This window comes from Marmota flaviventris, chromosome 18, assembly GCF_047511675.1.
Source record: "Marmota flaviventris isolate mMarFla1 chromosome 18, mMarFla1.hap1, whole genome shotgun sequence".
Classification (NCBI taxonomy): domain Eukaryota; kingdom Metazoa; phylum Chordata; class Mammalia; order Rodentia; family Sciuridae; genus Marmota; species Marmota flaviventris.
Genome location: NC_092515.1, coordinates 47836647 through 47860760, shown reverse-complemented (window position 1 = coordinate 47860760; position 24114 = coordinate 47836647). Strand labels below are relative to the sequence as shown.

The 24114-nt window shown below is 43.3% G+C and overlaps 3 protein-coding genes across 6 annotated transcripts; 2 read left to right on the top strand and 1 right to left on the bottom strand.

The window, feature by feature from the left end:
• Window positions 1-1847: 1847 nt before the first annotated feature.
• On the top strand, window positions 1848-9861 carry Tmed6 (transmembrane p24 trafficking protein 6). Its single transcript, XM_027932934.3, has 4 exons — window positions 1848-2439; window positions 4413-4539; window positions 5913-6061; window positions 9393-9861. The coding sequence occupies exons 1-4, from the start codon at window positions 2227-2229 to the stop codon at window positions 9624-9626; spliced, it is 723 nt and encodes a 240-aa protein (XP_027788735.1). The 5' UTR covers window positions 1848-2226; the 3' UTR covers window positions 9627-9861.
• A 1014-nt stretch (window positions 9862-10875) lies between these two features.
• Nip7 (nucleolar pre-rRNA processing protein NIP7) lies at window positions 10876-13150 on the bottom strand. The gene is made up of 5 exons (XM_027932935.3): window positions 13016-13150; window positions 12812-12898; window positions 12578-12716; window positions 11455-11595; window positions 10876-11238 (listed from the first exon to the last, which is right to left on the bottom strand). The coding sequence occupies exons 1-5, from the start codon at window positions 13069-13071 to the stop codon at window positions 11119-11121; spliced, it is 543 nt and encodes a 180-aa protein (XP_027788736.1). The 5' UTR covers window positions 13072-13150; the 3' UTR covers window positions 10876-11118.
• Window positions 13151-13314: 164 nt separating this feature from the next.
• On the top strand, window positions 13315-23135 carry Cog8 (component of oligomeric golgi complex 8). 4 transcript variants are annotated; one of them, XM_034636115.2, is made up of 6 exons: window positions 13315-13729; window positions 15129-15336; window positions 16275-17102; window positions 18392-18560; window positions 19731-19907; window positions 21875-23135. In XM_034636115.2, the coding sequence occupies exons 1-6, from the start codon at window positions 13335-13337 to the stop codon at window positions 22030-22032; spliced, it is 1935 nt and encodes a 644-aa protein (XP_034492006.1). In that variant the 5' UTR covers window positions 13315-13334; the 3' UTR covers window positions 22033-23135. The 4 variants fall into 4 exon arrangements, with proteins under 4 accessions (XP_034492006.1, XP_027788732.1, XP_071460737.1 ...); XM_027932931.3 differs by lacking the exon at window positions 21875-23135 and having other exon boundaries at window positions 19731-20131; XM_071604636.1 differs by lacking the exons at window positions 18392-18560; window positions 19731-19907.
• Window positions 23136-24114: the final 979 nt, after the last annotated feature.

Below are 24114 nucleotides of genomic sequence, written 5' to 3'. Positions count from 1 at the left end.
GCTACTTGGAAGACTGAGGCAGGAGGATTACAAGTTCAAGGCCAACCACTGAGTTTAATCCCTAGTACCATGAAAAAAAAAAAGCTGTTGTCTAACTGTACTGGATGTTCTAATCCTTGGAAGCCATGTCAGACAATGTGGAAGTTTCCTCTTAATTTGTCCATTTTCTTATGTAACATGCTTTTTGGGGGACAGAAGAATTCCCCCTTACTTTATTTTGAGTGAAAGGCAAAGCTTCAAGATATGCTAAAATTTTTAAATTTATCATTTAGTTACAAGTTAGAAACTTTGCATAGCTTTATTATCTTTTACTGTGTGTTCTGGGGTTTGATCTGTTTTACTACCAGCTAAACCCAAATGAAGGCAGGGAAAAGGTGAAAATTTAAGCTCCTCTTGGCCTAGCTGCCTTCTGGTTATAGTGAGTTGTAGTCTCTCTCCAAATTGGATTAGAGTCCAGAAAGCTTTCCTCCCCCGACTCCACTCCCCCATCATTTAATGGTGATGCATTCAGGGAAGCAAAGTATCTTAATCAGTGTGTGTCAAACTTGGAAAATGAAGCCAGGCACTGTGGTACATACCTGTGATTCCACTCCTCAGGAGGCTGAGGCAGGAGGATCACAAGTTCAAGATGAGCCTGGGCAACTTAGATCCTGTCTTACACAGGGCAAGTGATGTGGCTCAGTGGCAGAGCACTGCCGGGTTTAATACCAGTGTCACAAAAAACAAAACCAAATACTATAAGAAATGTATAGTTCCGTTAACCTTTTTTTTCATATAACTTTAGTGTTATTTTTATTATGTTGTTATTGAAATGTGTACCAACGTAGGACTCTGCTTATGGCTTCTTTAGAAGTATAAAACTTCACGAACTGATGATTATTTAGCTGAAGCCAGTTGCTGCTCCTGACATGAGTGGTGTAAGTACTATGGTGGCAGCAGGGCTTGGGTACCTATGCCACTGTTACTGACGTGGCCCCAGGCTCTCCTGCCTTGACTTCAGCAAGTCCACTGCAGAACCACTGTGCCTCCCTAGTGCTGGGATGCCATCTGATTGTGGCTGGAACTGAACCACACTTATGAGGTCTTTTCTTTGCTTATTAGTTGTAAAGCTTGGAGTCATTAGTTGTGATGACTTCTGACACAGTTCTTCGTTAGAAGGTGTTAATGCAGTTTTTGTTTTTTTGAGACTGACTGAAAAAAAAAAGTTTAGACATTAGAATATAGAAACTGACAGTCTGAAAAACACTGTCCTGGAGGTTAAGAGCATGAGCCCCCATCAAGGTCCCAGCCCTGCCAGCTCTATTTGTTGACTGAGCCAGCCACTCAAATCTGAATGTCATGTCCTCATCTCTAAGACGATAGATCACAGTACCTCAAGTAAGATGCAGGTAAATTTCTTAGCTCAGTGCCTGCCATGAAGTCAGTGGATATTTGAAGTCATCAATAAAAGAAAGATTGAGCATTTGGACAATAGTCTTGAAGTGGATTTTGGATGGCTTTTTTTTTTTTTTTTTTTTAAATCTCCTGTCCAGTGCTGAAAAGGTTATGAATAAGAGATGAAACAAAGTCAGAGGATTTGAACAGTGTCATCATTAAATGGGGTTTGGATAGCTTTAGATGAATGTGTCAAGTTGAAGTTAAGGAAGAGGACTATCAAGTAGAGGGGACTGGCTGCTGCCTTTGTCACTCTATTCATCCATTTAAACTTTTGCTCACACATGTTATGCTTTGCTCTAAACTGTAGTTCTAGGTAGAAAACTATTGAAACGCATTGCTCCAGATATTTTATAGGAGCAAGAGGTATCACCTGGTAACATGTCATGAATTAAGAACAAAAACCAAAAAAAAAAAAAAAAAAAACAAAACTCCAGCCAACCCTTTTCAGTATATTTAGATGGTTGTAAATGAATTTTATCCAATATTTCATCCCCAAGAAGCAAGAACTGAAACATGATAGCCTAAGGAATGGGTAAAAATCCGATGAAGTAGTAGATTCTATCACCATGGAGTAGGTGTGTTAAACCACTTAATTTTTGAGGCAAAAGAAAAAACTCTTCCATGAGCCAAACATGGGAGTTCTATGGTAGTTCTATCACAGCATATTTATTTTAGCCCTAAAATTGGCTGAAATGTAACCTAGGTTAATGATTAGCCCAGTGGTTATCAGAACTACTTGGATCCACAGGGCTTCAAGCAGTTCACCTGCAGGAGTCTACAGAAAGCAGCATGTCCCCTTTACTCCTTGGGGCTTGGCTACTGATTCTGAATCTAGTGATATCTGCTAGGAGCCAGAAGACAGAACCCTTAAGAGGCTCTGGGGACCAATCGCTCTTCCACAGAGCTGATCGACATGACTTTGCCATTATGATCCCTCCAGGAAGCACAGAATGCTTTTGGCAATTTGCCCACCAGACTGGATACTTCTATTTCAGTTATGAGGTACTTGGGTTTCTCTGGCCATACTGGGAACTATTTTTTCCTTTTGTAAAATGAGTCAGGTTTAGATCAAACCAAATTCTAGCTGTCTATTATGCTGTGATCCCCACCTGTTGATGAAATAGACCTGCAGTTAGAGGGAAACTCTTGGTGAGAGCTGGAGAATAATTGCCAATGGTAGCTCAAACATATGGCTTGGCTTCTCAAACTGGGGCCGCAGAAGTGTGCTCAAAGCCATGGGACAAATTCCTGGAGAGGCAACCATTGCATTGATTTGGATTTGGGGATGAGAGGAGTAAGGATACATTTTAAAATATATTTTTAAAAATTGATATAGGAGGGCTAGGGTTGTGGCTCAGTGGTAGAGCACTCACCTAGCACGTGGGAGGCCTCAGTGGTAGAGCACTCACCTAGCACGTGGGAGGCCGTGGGTTCGATCCTCAGCACCACATAAAAATAAATAAAATAAAGGTATTGTGTCCATCTACAATAAAAATTTTTTTTTTTAAAAAGTAGATACAGAGTCCCCAGCATGTAAAAATCAATAAAACATGAATATAGTACAAAGCTGGATGAAAACACATGAAACTTGCAGACTGACCCAGAAGTTTAAAAGAAAGCTGCTCTACTGAATGGGGTTGGGGGAGCCACATCTGCTATACTAGAAGCCTTTAGAGGAAATTCTGGCAGATTGGAGAATCGCTGGCTCAATCTATTTCTTTTAGCAAGGTAAATGTGTTCAAGTTCCTTCTTTACAAGTACTTTTGCCCATATTGTGATCTTACACCACATTGTTCAAGGATAATGAACAGTCAGTATTAAAGTTAGAGGCTGTTCTTTTCTTCTTTCCTTCCCACCTCCCTCCCTCATTTCTTCCTTCCTCTGGGATTGAACCCAGTGGTGATCTACCACTGAGTTATATCCCCAGCCTTTCTTTTCTTCCTTCCTTCCTTCCTTTATTTATTTATTTATTTATTTACTTACTTACTGGATGATGGTGGGGATTGAACCCTGGGGTGCTTAACCACTGAGTCATATCTCAGCCCTTAAAATATATATATATATATTTTTTTTTTTTTTTTTTTTTTTTTTTTTTTAATTCTGAGACAGGTTCTTCTAAGTTGCTCAGGGGCCGTGAAATTGCTGAGGTGACCTTGAACTTGCAATCCTCCTGCCTTGGCCTCCATAATCACTGAGATTACAAGCAGGAACAACTTGGAGGATCTTATTTTTTTATCCCATACTGGAGATTGAACTCAGAGGCCCCCTACCACTAAGCCAAGCCCCTAACTTTTGTTATTTTGAGACAGGGTCTTGCTCAGTTGCCCAGGTTGGGCCAATCTTTGGATTCTCCTGCCTCACCTGAATAGCTCGGATCTCAGGTGTGCAACACTGTGCCTGGAGAGGCTGTTCCTTTCCTTTGTTCTTTATCTTAGAAAGCTGTTAACTTTTTAATATAGTAATAGATAATGTTGCTCTTACCCCACTGTAACTAAAAATTAAGTTAACTTTTCAGAGCTTTTTCTTATCTTTGAATTTATATCAGAACAATAGCTACTATAGCTTGGACTTATCAAGATCCAGTTTGGGGACAGGTGTCCATGGAGTGCCCACTGTAGGCATGGGCTGCCAAGCAGCAAATGCCCAAATCTGGGATACCACCAGGGAGCTCAACAATCAAGCAAGTTCAGCCAAGAACTCTTCAGGCAGAATTGTACATATCAACTGCTCCATCCCAGCTGTGTGGCTGGAAACATGTCTGACATTGTAGATTGTTCAGAAGTGGCTCCTCACAACACCATTACTATGACAACCAAAAAGCTCAATTCCAAATTCACCAGAAGGGGGACTGGGTGGCCAGTACCATGCCAGACTGAGAACCACTGTGATGATAATTATGGGATGTCAATTTTACCACCTAGCTGGCTTCTTGGTGATGTAGCAGGGTCTTTCTTCCCTCCTTAATGTCTTGGCAGGTTCAGCGAATACTCGGGATGTCACATGACCGGCATGTTGCTGCCACTGCACATACTCCACAGGATTTCCTCATAGGCACCTCCCAGGATGTTCGGGGCCAGATTAATTTTTTTGTCCAAGAAACAGGTCTGTTTTCATCCCCACAGCTATTATAGTAATCAGAGGTTTCTATGAAAGTGAGGAAATAATGAGGAAGTACATAGAGATGGTAAAATGGTAGGAAGAAAATTTAGCCATCACCACCAAAACCAGTTTCTTGGAGACCTCTGACATCTAAGACTGTCCACTGGCATTCCAATGGCAATTTGGGAGCAGGGTCTCAAGGTGAACATTATAACCACTGGGTATGAAGCTCAATATCTACCCCCAACCCCTGTACTAGGGATTGAACCCAGGGCCTTTCATGCTAGGCAAGTACTCTACCACTGAACAACACTCTCAGCCATAAATTGCCCAGGCTGGCTTGTAACTTAGATCTTCCTGCCTCAATCTCCTAAGTAGCTGGATTACAGGTGCCTGCCACTGTACTCAGTGGAAGCTCAATTTTCTCATTTCTCTAAATGATCAAATTATTAGAAAGTAAGAAACAAATTACAATACAGATTTCCATTTAACAAATTTATCATGGGGACACATTTCTTTCCAGTTATCAGAATATTTCAGTCATTTAAAAGCAGATTCAGAAAAAAAGAAAATGCATGGTCATGTGAGATATCCACACTCCACAGCAAAGCACTTCTCCAGCCAGAAAGTTCCTACAGCCAGATCAAGCTTATTCCACTTTGGACAACACCAGGCAATCTTAGTAACTAATCAAGTGTACTAAAAAACAAAGACAGATTTTCCCAACAGAGGCATCACTGTGTACCACATGTGTAGGATACTCATTCTGTACTGAAGGATGTTTAGCATCTTTGCCCCCTACATGCCAATAGTGCCTCCCAAACATTTTGCCTTTCAAAATTGCCATGCTTTTATAATTTTACCCTGACCCATGATGCACACAGAGGTGACCCAGTTCAAAAGAACTCTAATAGAAACCCCATCAGTCATTGAACAGACCACGGGGCAGGCAACACTCCAATAGAGTAGTGTTTTTCATTCACAAAGCATCAATTTTTTTTTCCCTAGTTTGAAGTTCAAGGTGGTGTCCCAGCTTTAATGGAATACAAGAAACAGGCAAACACCATAATCTTTAATTTCAACAGTCAAGCAGGGTTATCTTAAAAAGATGGGAATTACAGGTTAGGAGAAAGGGAAAACATTGTTATCTATCCAGTATAGAACTGAAGTTACTGATATTCAGTAAAATATAATTATTGGTAATATTTAGTAAGACTAGAGCAGTGTCCTCCATGTAAAAAAATGGGATTGGGTACTTCCTAAGTAAAATGAATGTGATGCAGTAGCAATTTAAAAAGGGGAACAGGTATCTCCAGGAAAACCTTAAGATAGGGTGGGAGACCAAAGACTTGGTAACAATCTAGGAATTCCTACAGGTTATTATCAGCTCTGTCTAAAAAATCAGCAAAATCACTTTGGTTCTGTGCAAGTGTACGTCAACTTTGGAGTCTTCTATGAAGGGCCAGAGATGGACCACAAACAGATTCAAAGAAAACAACTGAATGATACCCTGGATGCAATTCAGGTAATGTTTTCTGTGAGAGAGAGACATCCATGGGAACTGATTTTAAATTTGGAGGAAGGATTAAAGAGTGGAAACCAAACAGGCAAGAGGATCTGAATCCTTTTAACAGATTTTTAAGACTTAGATTATTTTATTTTTTTTTTAAGAGAGAGAGAGAGAGAGAATGAATTTTTTTAAATATTTATTTCTTTTTTAGTTCTCGGCAGACACAACATCTTTGTTTGTATGTGGTGCTGAGGATCGAACCCTGGGCCGCACGCATGCCAGGCGAGCGCGCTACCGCTTGAGCCACATCCCCAGCCCCTGGACTCTTTTTAAAAATATATTTTTTTAGTTGTAGATGGACACAATACCCTTATTTTATTTATTTATTTTTATGTGGTGCTGAGGATTGAACCCAGTGTCTCACACATGTGAGGCAAGTGCTCCACCACTGAGCCACAACCCCAGTCTAATTTATTCCACGGGCTTCCAAACTAAGACTCACAAACCAAATAGGGCCTACTACCTGTATGTATGTATATACACACACAAACTGAGAAATAATCCATATACATTTCACTAGATTTTAGTATATTCACAAGATTGTACAACCATCTCTAGCATCTAATCCAGAATAATTTCATCACCCCCCAAAGAAATTGTACCCGTTAGTCACTCTCCATTCCCCCATAATCTCCTCAGCTCTGGCAACCACTATTCCATTGTTTCTATAGATTTACCCTATCCTGTAAATTTCACATACATGGAATCATACATGGGACCCTTTGTGACTGGTTTCTTCCACTCATCATGTTTTCAAGGTTTATCCATGTGGCACATATTAGCACTTTATTCCTTTTTATGGCTGAATAATATTCTCTTGTGTGAACATACATTTTATTATCCACTTAGCAGTTGAGTTGTTTCCACCCTTTGGCTACCACAACGTTGCCATGAATATGTGCCTCCAAGCATTGTTTCTACCTTGTCTACCTGAAAGTAGAACTGTTGGGTTACATTGTAACCGAAATGTTCCCACTAGCTGTGTATGAAAGTGATTTTGACACATCCTGACACTTATTTTATAGTCATACTGTAGGTATGAAGTGGTATCTTGTGGTTTGAGTTACCTTCTCTAATAATTAATGTTACATATATTTTCAAGCGTTTATTGACCATGTGTATGTTTGGTATTAGGGATTGAATCCAGAAATGCTTTACCACTGAGGTATATCCCCAGCCTTCTTATGTTTTGAGAGGTTCTTGCCAAGTTGCTTAGGGACTAAGTTACCAAGGCAGGCCTTAAAATTGTGACCCTACTGCCTCAGTCTCCCAAATCGCTGGGAGTGCAAGAGTGCACTACTGGGCCTGACTTTGACAGGGTTTCATTAAATTGCCTAGGCTGACTTTGAATTTGTGATCCACTTTTTTCAGCTTCCTGAGTTGCTGGGATTACACATACTTGGCTACATATCTTCTTTAAAAATACTTTGCTCTTATTTATTTATTTTTGGTACCAGGGATTCCCTTTATTATATTTTATTAGAAACAGGATCTCATCGAGTTGTTTGAGACCTTGCTAAATTGCTGAGGCTGGGTTTGAACTCGATCCTCTTGCCTAAGCCTCCTGAGCTGCTGGAATTACAGGTGTGCACTACCATGCTCAGCTTCCTTTGCCCATGTTAAAATTGGATTTTTGAGTTGGGGGGTTTGATTCAGTTGTAGAAAACTTGCCAAGTATTCACAATTCTAGCACCTCCACTCCTGCCAGTAATTCTTTTTATTTTTTGTGGTACTGGGGATTGAACCTAGGTGCATTCTATCACTAAGTCACACCTCCACGTCCTTTTTATTTTGAAATAAGATCTTGCTAAATTGGCAAGGCTGGCCTCAAACTTGAGATCCTCCTTTGTCAAGCTTCCTAAGTCACTGGAATAATAGGCATGTGCCACTATGCCCAGCTTGTTGTGTTTGTATTGTAGAGTTGTAAGTTTTACTTACATAACCTGGACAGGAGTCCATATCAGATACATGATTTGCAGATATTTTCTCCCATTCTGTGGGATTTTCATTTTCATTCTTTGTTTTCCTTGTTGTTCTGGAGACTGAATCCAGGGTCTTGTGCACACTAGTCTTGTGACCTACCACTGAGTTGCAACCCAGCCCTTTCTTAAATTTTGAGACAGGGCTCACTAAGCTAAGCTGCTCAGGCTGGCCACAAACTTGTGATCCTCCCACCTCAGCCTTCCAAGTAGTCAGGATTATAGGCATGTGCCACAGTGCCCAGTTTTTCTTTCCTGATAGTCTCCTTGGTGCACAAAAGCTTAGTTTTGTAAGTGAAAGTTTTATTTTTATTTATTTTTGTGGTACTGGGGACTGAACACTATTGTAAATGGATGTTTTATTTGAAGTCATGCTTATTTGACAAATACAAGTATCTATGGACTGCTTTTGTGCTGCAGTGGCAGAATTTGTAGTTGTAAGAGATGAGATGGTCAGTAAAACCCAAAATATTTACTGTCTGTCCCTCAGAGTCTGCAGGCAGAAGAAATTACCAAAAGTGTAATGAAAGGCTTAATACATGCTTAAATCTAGAGATCTTCTGGAAAGAGCTTTCTACTTAAAGCACTGAAGCCATTTCATCATTGAAAAAACAAAACAAAAAAAAATTTTTTTGGTTGGGGTGTAGCTCAGTGGCAGAGCATTTGTCTACTACATATAAGGCCCTGGGTTTTAACCCCAGCACTGCACAATATTTGTTTGTGTGTGTATGTGTGTTGGGGATTGAACCTAGGTCCTTGCGCATGCCAGGCAAGCACTATACCACCAACCCACACCCCCAGTTCCCACAATATTAAAAAATAATAATAATAAAAAAAAAATAAAGGCACTCTACCACACTGTTGTATAGTCCACTTTTCATATACAGCAAAACTTTCTTTTTGGTACTAGGAATTGAACCTAGGGCCACTCTACTGGAGTCATAATTTTACCCTGCACCACCCTCCCTTTTTGAGTCAGAGTCTCACTTGGTTGCCTTTAATTTAAACTTGTGATCATTGATTCTCTAGTCCCAACCTCCCAAGTGACTGGGATTACAAGAGTGTGCCACCACACCCAGTTTCAAAATTAGCATTTATCAACCATAATAGTTTTATAGAGCTGGAGTTTTAGCTTAGCAGTACAGCGTTTGCCTAGAATGTGCTGGTTTGAGCCCCAGCATAGCCAAATAAATACTATATTTTAAAATCATAAGGAAATTACTTGACTTTAAGATAGGTTAGTGCTGCTGAGCACTCATGAGGATAGGTGGGGAATGGATCCCTTTCTTTATTTTTTCCTCCTATAGGAGAGTACACGAAAGGTGCACAACAATGTCTTCCACATGTGGCGATTCTACACCTTGGCACGAATGAGGAAAATGGCTGACTTTTTCCTTGTCCAGTCAAACTACACCTATGTGAACTGGTGGTCAGCAGTTCAGAGCCTTGTTATTGTTCTTTCTGGGATTTTGCAGCTCTATTTCTTGAAGCGTCTCTTCAGTGTTCCAACAACTACTGACACAAAGAAGCCAAAATGCTAAGCTGACTACAGCATCCTGGCTTTTTTTTTCACTGGGGCAGCAGCTTTTTCAAAACTTTAGTCAAATCACCTTTATAAAATTATTGGGGGAAAAAAATCAATTTAATATTTTAATCTATTACCCTTATCAACAAAAGCAAAATGGCAATAAAATAATAAAAGTGCAAATGTTCAGAGTTTAACTATTTCTAAAATATGAATTAAATGCCAAGATTAAAAAACTTTTCATCATAAAACAGTCCATTAGCCTTCAGTGATTCTACTTAGAGGTTAACAGAAAACCCTGGAAGGGAGAAGAGTAGAAAACAACGGGACAAAAGCAAATTTGCTTGCAGATATTAACAGGAGTTGGTAGAGTGCTTTTTGTAGTTTAAAGTATTTTATTTTTAGAGATGTTTCCTTTGGAATTAAAAGTTTTATATTCATTTAAGAAATTGTTTTGTTTTACAGTACACGTGGTTTTTAAAACTTCTGGCTCTGAAATGTTCTCCTTTATAAAATATTTTAATTCTACAAGAGATTTTGGGGAAGTATGAGGATGAAGGAGCTAAATTATTTCAGGGTTTGTAATTAGTGCTTTTTTGTCTAGTCTAGTCAGGCTGATAAGAGAAATGTTTTATAAAATCAAAGAAATGAACAAAATTATAAACTGGGATCATCCCATCCAAGAAAAAGAAGATAAAAAAGAAAAAAAGTAAAAATATAATCAAATTATACTCATAAGACCACATGCTTACTTAGTAAAAGAAATATATAATATAAAAATAACTCCTCTACCATTTTCTCCAACCCCCATTATTTGCCACGCACTGTGCCTTATGCTTTATAATCATGATTCCTAATCCTAAAAAGCATTCTTAGACTGATGGCTAAAGTAGTTTTTTTTTTTTTAACAGAAGGAAATGAAGCTTACGGAAGCTCAACAACTTATTCATAGCTGTATAGCTGACAAGTGGCAGAAGTAGGATTTGAATCCAAGTTTTTCTTCCATACCATATAGCACTTACTGTATAGAATAGCAGCTGACTAAATTGCACTTATTATTTTAGCCAAATTCATACCTAAAACCTCAGACATGGTCAACTATTATATAGCAATATCTTTTGTGAATTAATAAATAACAAAGAAAATCCATTGTGTTCTTACCATGAGTCCGGAAAACAGTGTTATCACAGATAACAATAATACTATATTCTTGTCCTCAGTTCCAATAATTTAGAAGCTATTACTCAGAACAAGAAGCCCCCTGATTCAAATATAAAAGTATTCTATTTAGTTACAAATACAAATGATCTAAAACCCCACTTTTGAGTCACTTCTGTATAGTAAGAATCAGCCTGCACCTGTCAGTGATAATGAGAATATTAAACTAAGAAGTCCCTGTAGAGGTCACAGTGCTGACAAAATTCAACATGATGGTGGCGTCTGCATAGACACAGGAAACAAAGCTAGGCCCTTCCACACAGATGTTAAGTTCTTGCGATGACTTCATTTTAAGTCAATGTCTCTTCATGCCGTACATATTCCCCAATGTCTGCTTGATGAAATACCACAATCGCCATGGGGTCTACTTTTCTGCAGTCTTGTGTAGACTTTGCTGCTACCCCAAAACCCTGGGATTCAAAAGAAGAGACACTAATTCACTCAAGTCATTCAATAAGCCCATGTTGAGGGCTGAAAATAATAAAAATGAGAAAAAAACACAATTCTTGTCCTAGAGGAATTCAAAAAGTGCTTAGAAATTAGTTTCTCAGGAGCACAAATTGAAAATACATCCTTCTTGAATAAAAAGACACTTGGTTTTTGTAATAGCTACCATCTTTACTTACCAAAGGGATGTCTGCCATGGAGTATACCACCACTCCCTGGTACTGAGAAGTGTTTTCAGTAATTCGACCCAGACCAGATTTCAACACATGGTTTCCATAGAGGAAGGACTGCTCTGCTCCAGGCTTTATCCATACTTTATACTGTAAGATAGAATTAAAATGCGAGAGAAAAAAAAAAAAAAAAACAGTAATAGTTATATCCCTGTGAATAAGTCAGCTGCTGTTTTGTGATTATTTCTTTTTCTTTTTTAAAAATATTTTGCTTTTTAGTTGTAGTTGGACACAATATCTTTTATTTTTATGTGGTGCTGAGGATGGAACCCAGGGCTTCCTACGTGCTAGGCAAGCGCTCTACCACTGAGCCACAACTCCAGCCCCTGTGATTATTTCTAAAAACAATTTTGGGGGCTGGGATTGTGGCTCAGCGGTAGAACGCTGGCCTAGCACGAGCGGGACCAGGTTCGATCCTCAGCACCACATAAAAATAAAGGCATTGTGTTGTGTCCATCTACACCTAAAAAATAAATATTTAAAAAAAAAAGAATTTTGGGGAAGGGGTAGGTGCATTTTTTCCCCTCAAATTGTTCATCCACTGAACAGAACTGCCAAAAAGTTTTCTCAACTCTACAAGCAATTTTTCCCATGGACAGTTTAACAGTTCTTTTTCTGAATCCCAGTACCCTCCTCATCACAGCCATTTATCTGGTTTCTGATCTTCAACTGGATCTGCACAGACTTTTCTACTTTGCTGGAGATTACTATACTATGCAGCTGCATGGCCACGCAGCAAGACTTTAAAAAGTCTCCTTGTGCTGGCATTGGGCCAGGTACTCTCAGGTACTCCACAGGAAAACAGCTGTCCAATGATTTGCGTTCTTTCTTTTCTTTTCTTTTTTTTTTTTTGGTACCGGGGACTGAACCCCGGAGTGCTTTGAGCTCTTGCTTTTTTTTTTTTTTCTTTTGTTTTGAGACAGGATCTCACTAAATTGCAGAGGCTGCCTCGAAACAGGGATCCTACTGGTTCAGCTTCCCGAGTTGCTGGGATTATAGCGTGTCACCATTCTAAAGTGCCCCTTATCTTTGATCTCCTTCCCAGTGACGAAATGGAAAGCATCCCACAAACCTTGGCATAGGGTGCAAGGTAATCCAGAGCTGTAATGTGCAAACGGAACTTGTGGGTCTTAGTGAATTTTCCAAAGCAGGTCCCCAGCGATACTAGCTTGTCCCCGGAGATATTGGCGGCCAGTTTCAAAATCTTCTCACTAATGGGATAAGCAGGAGGAAGGTTTCGAGTTAGGGAGGCTGAGGGGACGCAAGCCTCCACTGTATCCACACTGCCCGCCCAGCAACGCCTCACCTCACGTAGTACACCCGGTCGTTGTGCAGCCTGAAACAGTAGGTGCCATCGGGCCTGTCGACCAGCAGCTGAAGATTCTCCCCGATGCTGAGGGTAAAAAGAGGACTGGAGGCCGCGCCCGAACGGATTCACCCCGTACCGCGTCCCCACTCCACCCAGGGTCCACCGCGCACACACTCCCTCGTCCGCCCCACGTGCTCCTACTATTTGGCTATCTTCTCAAACATTACACGGGTCTCCTCCTCAGTTAAAGGCCGCATTTTCCCGCTGGGTTGAAACACCGGATCCTCGTGCCTCCGCTGCCAGGAACGGAAGTCGGGTTCCGGCGGCTCCCTGGCAACCCCAAAGCCTGCCTCTCTAGCCCCGTCCTGCACTAGTGCCCCCTAACGTGGAGGACCGCCGAGGAAAGAAAATCCTCCAGCGAAGAAACCATAGAGACAGGAAATGTGACCCTGTTGCTTCCGGCCCTAGGCGCTCAGCGCCCTCACCGGTTTGGAGGGGAAGTGACGCAGCTGAGGAGAAGATGGCGGCTGCAGTGACTCTCCCATCTTCATCCACGGCCTCGGCTACGGCAGCGGCAGCGGCAGCAGCTCTGGGAGAGGTGGAGGATGAAGGACTCCTGGCATCGCTCTTCCGGGACCGCTTCCCCGAGGCTCAGTGGCGGGAGCGGCCCGATGTGGGCCGCTACCTCCGGGAACTGAGCGGTTCAGGGTTGGAGAGGCTGCGGCGCGAGCCCGAGCGCCTGGCCGAGGAGCGGGCACAGCTGCTGCAACAGACGCGCGACTTGGCCTTCGCCAACTACAAGACCTTTATCCGTGGCGCGGAGTGCACTGAGCGTATCCACCGCCTCTTCGGCGACGTGGAGGAGTCGCTTGGCCGCCTGCTCGATCGCTTGCCCAGCTTCCAGCAGAACTGCAGGTGCAGCCGCCCGGCCCTAAAGGAGTCTCTAATTATGATAGCTGACATTTAGGATGACAGAGATAACTAACACGTTGCGCATACTATGTGCCAGGCTCTCCTCTGAACACATTATTAATCCATTTAAACCTCACGATAGACTTCGAGGTAGATTACTATTTTACGAATAAGGAAGTGGAGACGTAGGTTAGGGACTTGTTCATTAACACAGCAACTAAGTTTTCAAGTCGTGATTGGAATGCAGTCCTTGTAGGACTTCTGTACTAAACGAAAAGAATCCATGCAAAGCATTTATCATTGGGTCTGGCATAGAATACAATAAATGCCAACTTAATATATGTGCACACTTATGTAAGTATGACAACAGCTCAGATAGGATGCCATCTGTGTCAAAACTTCCAGGGATAGAAGGCTGACTAGAAAATCCTCCCATTTGGGGGCATCAAAGACAATCAAAATTTCGTTTTTGAGCCATATTGTACTTCCTTGGGTCACAGTCCAGTTTTTCTAAGTTGTAGTCCAGCCTTTTATGATTCAAGTTTAATTTTACTTTTGATCCTTTGGATATTTGACAATAGCTTTTGTATCCTCCACGCCCCCAAATAGAGAAGGGACTTCATAAAGCAAGTCTCTGCAGTTATTACAGAGAAATAACAAAGTAGAATGTAGTGGGAATTAAAGTTGAACAGTAGCATAGGAGAGTGAAACCTGAGGGAATTTGGGGTAAGATTGTGTCTTGTAGGCTAGTTAGTGCTTTATTATGAAAATAATAGTTTTAAAGGAATATTTGTCTCTTTTACTCTGCCACATTTACATTGCATCAGGTCTGTGTTAAGTGCTTCACATGCATCATCTCACTTAATTCTGGCATCATTTTGAGGTAGATTGTATTAATGGTGAAGCACAGTGGTACATGCCTATTATTCCCAGTTACTTGGGAGGCTGAGGCAGGAGGATTGCAAATTGAAGACCAACCTTAGCAACTTATTGAGGCCCTGAGGACTTAGCAAGAAAAGAAATAGGAATGTGATTTAGTGGCTAAGCAACCCTGGGTTAAAAAAAAAAAAAATTACCAATGAAGAAACACTTCCGGAGAGCCTAAGTCCCTTGCTATAGCTACTTAGTTCCCCTTTATGGGATCTGGAACAGTCTAATCCTCTGTCTGCCAGTCCATGGCAGCTGATTCATATCTATCATTTATTAGTTGTGTGATCTTGGACAAGTTGCTTCCCCTGAGATTAAAAATTCCCTCAAGTACATTTATTTACTTTGTAGGTTTGGTTGTAAGGATTAAATCAGGTAAGCCATCTAACCCAGTGCCCAGTTTACAGTCAGTGCTTGGTAATCAGCTAAGGTTTGGGGGCAGAGTATTAAGGGACTAACATCATCCTGTTTGTAGGAACTTTGTGAAGGAAGCTGAGGAGATCAGCTCCAACCGACGGATGAACACCCTGACTCTAAACCGGCACACAGAAATCCTGGAAATTCTGGAGATCCCTCAGCTTATGGATACCTGTGTCCGGAACAGCTACTATGAAGAGGCCCTGGAGCTTGCAGCCTATGTACGGCGATTGGAAAGGAAATACTCCTCCATTCCTGTCATCCAGGTAGCCTGCTTGCCCAGAGTATTCAAGCTGAATTTTTCCTCCCTAGTACTGGGGATTGCCCTCAGACCTTCTTTTTTTATTCTTTTAGGACTGGGGATTGAACCCAGGAGTACTTCACCACTGAACTATGTCCCTACATTCCCAGCCCTTTTTATTTTTTATTTTGAGACAGGGTCTCATTCAGTTGCTGAGGGTCTTGTTAAGTTGTTGAGGATGGCCTTGAACTTGGCAGTCCTCCTGCCTTTGCCTCCTAAGTGATTGGGATTATAGGAGAGGGCCATCACAAGTGGCTAAACTGATCTTATGATCATTAATGTGGTTGTGACTGAACTGTTAGATAAAAACCTTTTCATGTTTCACATCAGTTTCTGTCAGGCAGGCAAGCTTGAGTAGAAAACATTCATTAATTGATTCCTTCAAAGATACATGTTTGAATCAGGTGCCAAGCACTGATCTAGGTGCCAGGACTGTGGTTGATCAAAGTAGTCAAGGCCATGGCTCTCATGAAGCTTACATTCTAGTGGAGGTCTGATAATTGACAAATAATATGATTATTTCAGATAGTGGTAAATGTCCAAAGAAAATAAACTAAGGACCAGCCAGCCACTCTGGTGGCTGAGACAGGAAGATCACAAGTTTAAGGCTAGCCTCAGCAACTTAGTGAGAACCTGTCTCAAAAAATAAAAGAACTAGCAATGCAGCTCAGTGGTAAAGCACCCCTAGGTTCAACCCCAGTATCTAAAAAAAAAAAAAAAATGCAAGCAAGGGAATTATGCAACCAGATCTATTTTTGTAAATCTGTCCTGCCAGTATCAGCTTTAGAAATACATTTTGTATATCAGGAAAACCATGGGAAGTTTGTCTGAAATGTTCAGGGTTAGTGGAGTGGGTTCCAGAGAGTGTCTCTGTATGTTGTTACTCATTCCTTGTTTTGTCAGGGCATTGTGAACGAAGTGCGCCAGTCCATGCAGCTGATGCTGAGCCAACTAATTCAGCAACTGAGGACCAACATCCAGCTCCCTGCCTGCCTCCGTGTCATTGGCTACCTACGGCGCATGGACATCTTCACTGAAGCTGAGTTAAGAGTAAAGTTTCTTCAGGCCCGAGATGCTTGGCTCCGTTCCATCCTGACTACAATCCCTAATGATGATCCCTATTTCCATATCACAAAAACTATTGAAGCCTGCCGAGTCCACCTCTTTGATATCATCACACAGTACCGTGCCATTTTCTCAGACGAGGACCCACTGTTGCCAACTGCCATGGGGGAGCACACTGTGAATGAGGGTGCCATCTTTCATGGATGGGTGCTGCAGAAAGTTTCACAGTTCCTGCAGGTGCTGGAGACTGACCTTTACCGGGGGATAGGAGGCCGCTTGGACTCTCTGCTGGGCCAGTGTATGTACTTTGGGCTGTCATTCAGCCGGGTGGGGGCTGATTTCCGGGGTCAGTTGGCTCCTGTTTTCCAGCGGGTGGCCATCAATACTTTCCAGAAAGCAATTCAGGAAGCAGTGGAAAAATTCCAGGATGAGATGAATTCCTATACCCTCATCTCAGCTCCAGCCATCCTGGGCAGCAGTAACATTCCTGCTGCTGTGCCAGCCACTCAACCAGGGACACTGCAGCCACCAATGGTACTTTTAGACTTCCCTCCCCTTGCATGCTTCCTCAACAATATTCTGGTTGCCTTCAATGACCTGCGTCTCTGCTGCCCTGTGGCCCTGGCACAGGATGTCACTGGTACCTTGGAGGATGCCCTTGTTAAGGTGAGCACATTCATTGGTTTTCTCCTATCCTGGGCTGCCTTTGGTAACAGATGGCCTGACTTTTGTGATAAACCAGTTTCATATGAAAGTGGTGTCCTTGGAGAGGTTGTGTAGTTTTGAAAGTTTTTCTAGTTGAGAAGCTTCTGCTTTGTGGGAACTGGAACCATCACCATTCATGAAGTGGTTCACCTGAGATCATGATTCAGCAATATATTAGTTTTCTACTGCTATATAACAAATTTCCACAAATTTAGCAGCTTATAATAGTATGTCTATTATTGCCAGTCGTAGTATCCCTGGGTCCTGTTCAGGGTCTCACCAAGTTGTAGTTAAGCTGTCTAGGCTGTGGTAGCTCAGGACTTCCTTTCAGGCTCATTCAGGTTGGCAGTTTTCATTCCTGACAGTTAACAAAAGTTTTTTGACTGAGATCCTCAACTATGTGGAGGGCTGTCCCCTCCACAGACAGACAGCTCATAGCGTAGATGTTTCTTCCTTTTTTTTTTGGTACCATGGATTGAACCCAGGGGCACTTAGCCACTGAGCCACATCCCCAGCCCTTTTTTATATTTTATTTAGAGGCAGGGTCTAAATAAAATATTGCTCAGGGGCTCACCAAGTTGCTGAGGCTGGCTTTGAATTCATGATCCTCCTGCTTCAGCTTTCTAAACTGCTGGGATTACAGGAATGTGCTACCACTCCTGACTATGGCTGTTTTTTTTAAGGCCAGCAGGAGAGCATCTCTCCTACTTTAGTCTCTTCTTTTAGGTATATTGTTTTAAAAGGTTCATCTCTCGTGTATAACTGAAAAGAACAAATTTTAAAAAAAAAGTTCATTTGATTAAGTCATACTCATCCAGGATAATCTCCCTTTTGATTAATTCAAAGTCAACTGCTTCATTTTCTTGGATCCATCACAGACCTGGTCCAGCCCCCAAGGATATCAAAAACCATGTATTCTCTGTATAATTTCATGACTCTTCCACTAGAACTGGAAACTACACCAGTAATGAAACAAGTTGGGTAAGAAATACATTAGGAAGATGACAATTGCAAAGACTGGCCACAGTTCTGAGTTTAAACAAGATAGTATTGTTTGCAATGAAAACCTGAAGGTTGAGCTGGGGATACAGCTCAGTTTTTAGAGTGCTTGCCTCGCATGCACAAGGCGCTGGGTTCAATCCTCAGCACCACAAAAAAGAAGAAAAAGAAAGAAAGAAAACCTGAAGGCTGCACATTTGTGCTCCATTTCATGCACTGTGCCAGTGATTGATGGTATTCTTGTCTTTTAGGTAACTAAAATAATCCTGGCCTTCCATCGCGCAGAAGAGGCTGCCTTCAGCAGTGGAGAACAAGAGCTCTTCGTTCAATTTTGCACTGTCTTCCTGGAAGACCTTGTTCCTTATTTAAATCGTTGTCTTCAAGTCCTTTTCCCACCAGCTCAGCTAGCACAGACTTTAGGTAAGAGAAAGGATTTTTTAAAAAACTTTTACAGGTATGTAATTTGTTTTTTAGTAAATATACAAATATGTACAATAGTCACGCCATACAATTTTATAACATCTCCAACACCTCAAAAAAGATAATTTGTGCTGACTTTTAGTTCCTCCTCAATCATATCCTTAGCCCCAGGCAACCTGTATTCTGTTTATTTCTGTCCCAGTTTATTTTTGTAGTGTTAGAGATCAAACCTGAGTCCTTCTGTTTGCCCTCAAGTCCTCTACCATTGAGCTACATCCTCAGCCCCAGAGGAGGGTTTTTTGCTTTGTTTCTGTGGTACTGGGGATTGAACCCAGGCGTATTCTACCACCAAGCTATGCCCCAGCCCATTCTTGAAATAGGATTTCACCAAGTTGCTGAGGAATTATAGGTGTAAACACCACACCCAGCATTAGAGAAGGGTTTTTATTATTATTTACGATTTTTTTGAGGGTCGTTCTGGAGACTGAACCCAGGGTCTCAAGCATCCTAGGCAAGCATTATGTGGCCAGCCCCAGAGAGGAGGGATTTTAAAAATATTTTTTTCCCCAGTTTGCTTTCTCCTCACTTGCTTTCATCCTCATCCTGGTGGAGCTGGGGGTGAGGGAGGCACAACTCCCCAAAGGGTAGTAAGTTAGTGATCACACTGGCTAAGAGTGGCTGCCCTCCATCTTTGCCCTAATTCCTGGGTCTGTCCCAGGAATCTGTGCTAAGTAATCTTTTTGCTCTGGCTCCATCCACTGTTCCCTAAGCTATTCCAAATTACCATTGTGGTCTTGCTTTACAGTATAGTTTCTTGTCCCACATCACAAAGATGGTCTTTGCTGTATTGAAATATGTAATTTTGAGCCAGGCTTAATGTCCCATCCCTCTAATTCCAGAGATTCAGGAGATTGAGGCAGGAGGATCAAGTCCAAAGCCAGCCCCAGCAACTTAGAAGAACTTGTCTCTGAATACAAAAGGGCTGCAATGTAGTTCAGTGGTAAAGCAGCTCTGGGTTCAATCTCTGGTACCAAAAAGGGGGAAAAAAAAAAAAAAAAAGTAATTGGTGTGTGTTTCTTACTCTTTAGTATTTTTTTTCCCTGTGACTTCTGTATTTGATTTTATTAATAACGTTTTTTTCCATTTCCCTTTCCCTACCATCTGGGGCAGGCATTCCACCCACTCAGCTTTCCAAGTATGGAAACCTTGGGCATGTGGACATCATCCTTATCCAGGAGCCTCTCGCCTTTATCCTGCCTAAGAGAGAGGTGGTCTTCTCTCTAGATGACAAGGAGCTAGCATCCAAGCTCACAGATTCTGCACCGCAGCCTCCTGCTGAGGAGCCGATTCTGGGGTCTGCTGCTGCAGCGTGCCACTCTGGTGGGCCAGAGGAGATGGAGACAGTGGAGTCGCCGCAGGGGAAGCTGAGGGAGGGGGGTGCGTTGCTGGCCGAGGCGCCTAATACGGGGTCTTAGCCGGTGTTCAAGTCGCCCAGGATGAAGTCGCCCAGGATGGGAAGCAGCTTGTGGTGCGTGGGATCAGAAGTTCCAGCAACTCGGGGCATAGAGTCGCTGTCGGTCAGGGCTGCGTCGCCAGGGACGGGCTGCGAGGTTGTTCACGGGGACAAAGAGGGTACTTCCCAGTCACTCCTGTACGTGGGTGGAATTTAACAATAAAGCTGGACGATAGTCACGACCTGGCTGCTGGTCCTCTCACTGATGGTCTCTCCCAAGGTACGCGGCAACTACACTTCCCGGCGTCCCTGGCGGCAGCGGGGCGGAGGAAACGGCCGGGGGAGCGGGTTCCTGCTGGTGCGCGCCATGGGTCGGCTGTTGAACACGCTCCCGCTGTTAGGAACGCTGCGGGCGCGTGGCTGCCCAGGGACCGGCCGGCTGTGCGGGGCTGGAGCGGGTGGCACCCGGACCTGCAGCTCCACAGCGGCCGTGGACGGCCTGGAGGGCCCGGCGCGCCAGCGCTCCTACTGGCACTACGTGAGACGTCTGTTGTTAGGAGCGCCGCAGCCGCCGTACTTGCACGTTTGCCAGATCGGGGACCCGGTGCTGCGGGCGGTAGCGGCCCGGGTGGAGCCGGCGCAACTGGAGACCCCGGAGCTGCAGCGGCTGGTGGAGCGGCTGGTGCAGGTGATGCGGCGCCGGCGATGCGTAGGCCTGAGCGCGCCGCAGCTGGGGGTGCCGCTGCAGGTGCTGGCCCTGGAGTTCCCCGAGGCGCTCTTCCGCGCCTGCGCGCCGCGCCTGCGCGCGCTCCGCCAGATGGAGCCTTTTCCGTTGCGCGTGCTCGTGAACCCTCGTCTGCGGGTGCTGGATAGCAGTGTTGTCACCTTTCCCGAGGGCTGCGAGAGCGTCGCCGGCTTCCTGGCCTGCGTTCCCCGCTTCCAGGCTGTGCAGATCTCAGGTGCGGGCGGCCGGGCCGGGGCGGCTGGGTAACTTTGCGCTCTCGCCCTGACAGTGGAGGCGGCGGCACCGGAGCCCACGGAACGGTCTCTGCGAAGCTCCAGGGAGTGTGCAGACTTGTTTATAGTTCGTCTGCAGAGCCTCCCTTGGGAGCAAAGCAGGACCCGGGAGCGCAAGGGACTCGGGAGTGACGGACTGGTGGGGAAGGAGGCTCCTGTCAGGTCAGGGCTCCCTCGGGACACGGGTTGGGAGGTGCCCTAATTCCGCAGTTAGTTGCTCGTCCAGCCTGGATTTAATTCTCTTTTCCTGTCTCCTCCCCTGCTTCTCTCTCTCCCTCCTTGCCCACACCCCACATTCGTTCCCTCTCCCTCTCTCCTGCCCCACTGTATCTGTCAAAATGGGTTTGGAGAAGTGGAACCCAGCGTTGCCAAGCCCAGGGCAGTAAACCATCCGCCTCTGTCATACCATAGATGTTTTGTAGAATGGTTCTCTGAAGGGGTTGGGATGACTGTTATTCTTGAGCAAATCACTTCGGCCAAGAGGGTCAGAAGGTGTCTCTTTATTTTCTACTGTACCAGGCTAACATACCTTTGATAGGAAGCAACACTTGACAAGTGAGAAGAAAGGAGGGCATCTTAGCGAAAGAATGTCTCATTGTCTGCCTCATATTGAGCCCCACAACCTTATTATTAGAGGGGGAACTAGGTATACTTGGGAATGGGCAGAATTGAGGCATCTTCTCTAGGATGGGTAGGGGTTGCTGTCTATATTTGCTTACTTATGTTGCCTCTTGTAAACAGGAGCAAACAGGGCAGGGGGCAGGGAACAGCACAAGGAGGTTGAGAATGATGCAGTTAAGCATGTCCTCACCTCACCTGGATCAGCATGTAACTTTCTTTACAGGAATGGATCCAAGAGGAGAACAGGTGGAGTGGCAGGCAAGAGGGTGGACAGCCCGCATCATCCAGCATGAGATGGACCACTTGCAAGGCTGCCTGTTCATTGACAAAATGGACAGCAGGACATTTACAAACATCCACTGGATGGAGGTGAACGACTGAAGCTTTCCTGCTGGGGCTGAGGATCTGGAAAGACTAAATGCAAATACCTGAATTTGAGCTGGGAATATCTTATTTGCCTTCAACTTGGTATTGGTCCTGATATGAAAGAAAACAGTGGACTTCCAGAGCATATTGAACTGAGTTAGAGGAGAATCTTAGAAATGTTTATTCAAGTCAGGTTTGGACAAAATATTGCTACAATTTGAGAAACATAATCCCCCTGAAATGGATGTTTCCTGACATTTTTGTATGGAGAGAAGAGGGGCAAGTACATAACCATTCTCAACAGTGATATCATAAGACCTGTATAACCTACTTCCAAAGCCAAGATTTCATAGTAACACAGTTCCCAAATATTAGAAAGCTGTGTTTTAAAATGCAGGTAAGGGGGCTGAGGCTGTAACTCAGTGGCAGAGCACTTGCCTAGTATTCGTGAGGCACTGGGTTCAACCCTCAGCACCGCATAAAAATAAACTAATAAAGGCATTCTGTCCATCTACACCTATAAAACAAAAAGTTAAAAAAATGCAGATAAAGCATTTTTCTGAGTTTCTCTGAGTTCTTTTTACAAAGGGCTTGTATGTGTCTGACTTGGAGAGTCCTTGTTTGCCTTGGATACCAGTTGCTTATAAAAGTAAAACACAGGACAGAGTGGTCCCAATTCAAGAAAGTGTTTAATGACATTATTAATGTAAATACGTATCCACACATTTTAACAGGTTCAGATAGTTTAGGTCTCCACCTTTCTTTCTCTCTTTTTTTAAGATGGCATCTTGTTGCCTTGCTCAAGCTGGGCTCAAACTCCCAGTCTTCTTGCCTCAACCTCTGAAGTAAGTGGGATTATAGGCGTGCACCACTGTACCCAGCTCAGGTCTTTTACCTGCCACCTTTAACAAAGTTAGGGAAAAGTTTGCTGCTAAGATCTGTTGAACAGCGGGTACTTGGCTCATTGGTTGGGTGGAGGCCATGGAACAGGGCTGGAGGTGGGAATGACAACTGATAAGGAGTGAGCCCCTTCCTGTCATAATTAGTAATGGAAAGCAGAATTGGTACTTAGCTGTTTACCATGCTTATTTTGAAAAAAATAAATTAGCATCATACTACCAGTGTTTAATTTTTACGAAACTGTTGAGTTTTGTCAAGAGGTGAAGGAATTCCAAAAGTATTAGGTAAATTGTCTAACCTCATTTTTATGTTGAGGTTTGAGGTATTCAAGTTTTTTTGTTTGTTTTTATTTGTATTGCTGGAGGCTGTGCACAGGCTCTACCACTGAACTACACCCTTAGCCTCTGAAACAGATGTTCTTGTAAAACAAAATCCTCAAAATCAGTGTACACAAATGAGGACTGGGGGTGTAGTCAATGGCAGGTCAGAGCACTTGTCTAGCATGTGGGAGGTCCTGGGTTTAATCCCCAGTACTGCAAAAACACAATAACATGCACGGAGGTACATGCCTGTAATTTTAGCTAGTTAGGAGGCGGAGGTAAGAAAATCACAAGTTGGAGGCCAGCCTGGACAACTTAGTGAGACAATCTCAAAAACTAAAAAGGGCTGGGCATGTAGCTTAGTGGTAGGGAGTCCAGTAAATTATTTAGACAAGCCCAGGAAAAACCCACTCTTGCTTATAGTTTTCTCTAACTTTGGAGCAGGCTGACAGGCTGAAGATGCAGTGAAACTGGAGAAGAATCACCACCAAGCACTGCCCCACGGTTAGACTACAATGCTTCCTTATAGTCTGAGGGTCACAGCCCTTTGGTGATACCTTTGTGATGGTCAGTATCAACAAATCCTTGCATTTCCAATAAAGAAAACTTCTCTCACCAAGATAGGTATTGGCCACAAAAACCACACACATGTACCAGTTAGAATCTTGAACTTTTTTTTTTTTTCTTTTTGGGTATCAGGGATTGAACCCAGGGGTGCCACATCCCCAGCCTGTTTTATTTTTTTATTTTGAGACAGGGCCTCACTAAGTTGCTGAGGCTGGTCCCCAACTTGTGATCCTCCTGCCTCAGCCTCCCAAGTTGTTGGGATTATAGGCATGTGCCATCATGCCTGCTCCCACACAGGTTTTAAGAAGAG

Excerpts from the sequence above, each read along its gene's own strand:
- Tmed6 (XM_027932934.3), top strand. The coding sequence starts at position 2,227 with ATGTCCCCTTTACTCCTTGGGGCTTGGCTACTGATTCTGAATCTAGTG. Across the intron at positions 2,440-4,412 it reads ACTTCTATTTCAGTTATGAG|GTTCAGCGAATACTCGGGAT; the intron begins GTACTTGGGTTT and ends ATGTCTTGGCAG. Across the intron at positions 4,540-5,912 it reads TTTTTTTGTCCAAGAAACAG|GTTATTATCAGCTCTGTCTA; the intron begins GTCTGTTTTCAT and ends GAATTCCTACAG.
- Nip7 (XM_027932935.3), bottom strand. The coding sequence starts at position 13,071 with ATGCGGCCTTTAACTGAGGAGGAGACCCGTGTAATGTTTGAGAAGATA. Across the intron at positions 12,899-13,015 it reads TTTGAGAAGATAGCCAAATA|CATCGGGGAGAATCTTCAGC; the intron begins GTAGGAGCACGT and ends TTTTACCCTCAG. Across the intron at positions 11,596-12,577 it reads ACCTTGCACCCTATGCCAAG|TATAAAGTATGGATAAAGCC; the intron begins GTTTGTGGGATG and ends TCTATCTTACAG.
- Cog8 (XM_034636115.2), top strand. The coding sequence starts at position 13,335 with ATGGCGGCTGCAGTGACTCTCCCATCTTCATCCACGGCCTCGGCTACG. Across the intron at positions 13,730-15,128 it reads AGCTTCCAGCAGAACTGCAG|GAACTTTGTGAAGGAAGCTG; the intron begins GTGCAGCCGCCC and ends TCCTGTTTGTAG. Across the intron at positions 18,561-19,730 it reads TCAGCTAGCACAGACTTTAG|GCATTCCACCCACTCAGCTT; the intron begins GTAAGAGAAAGG and ends CATCTGGGGCAG.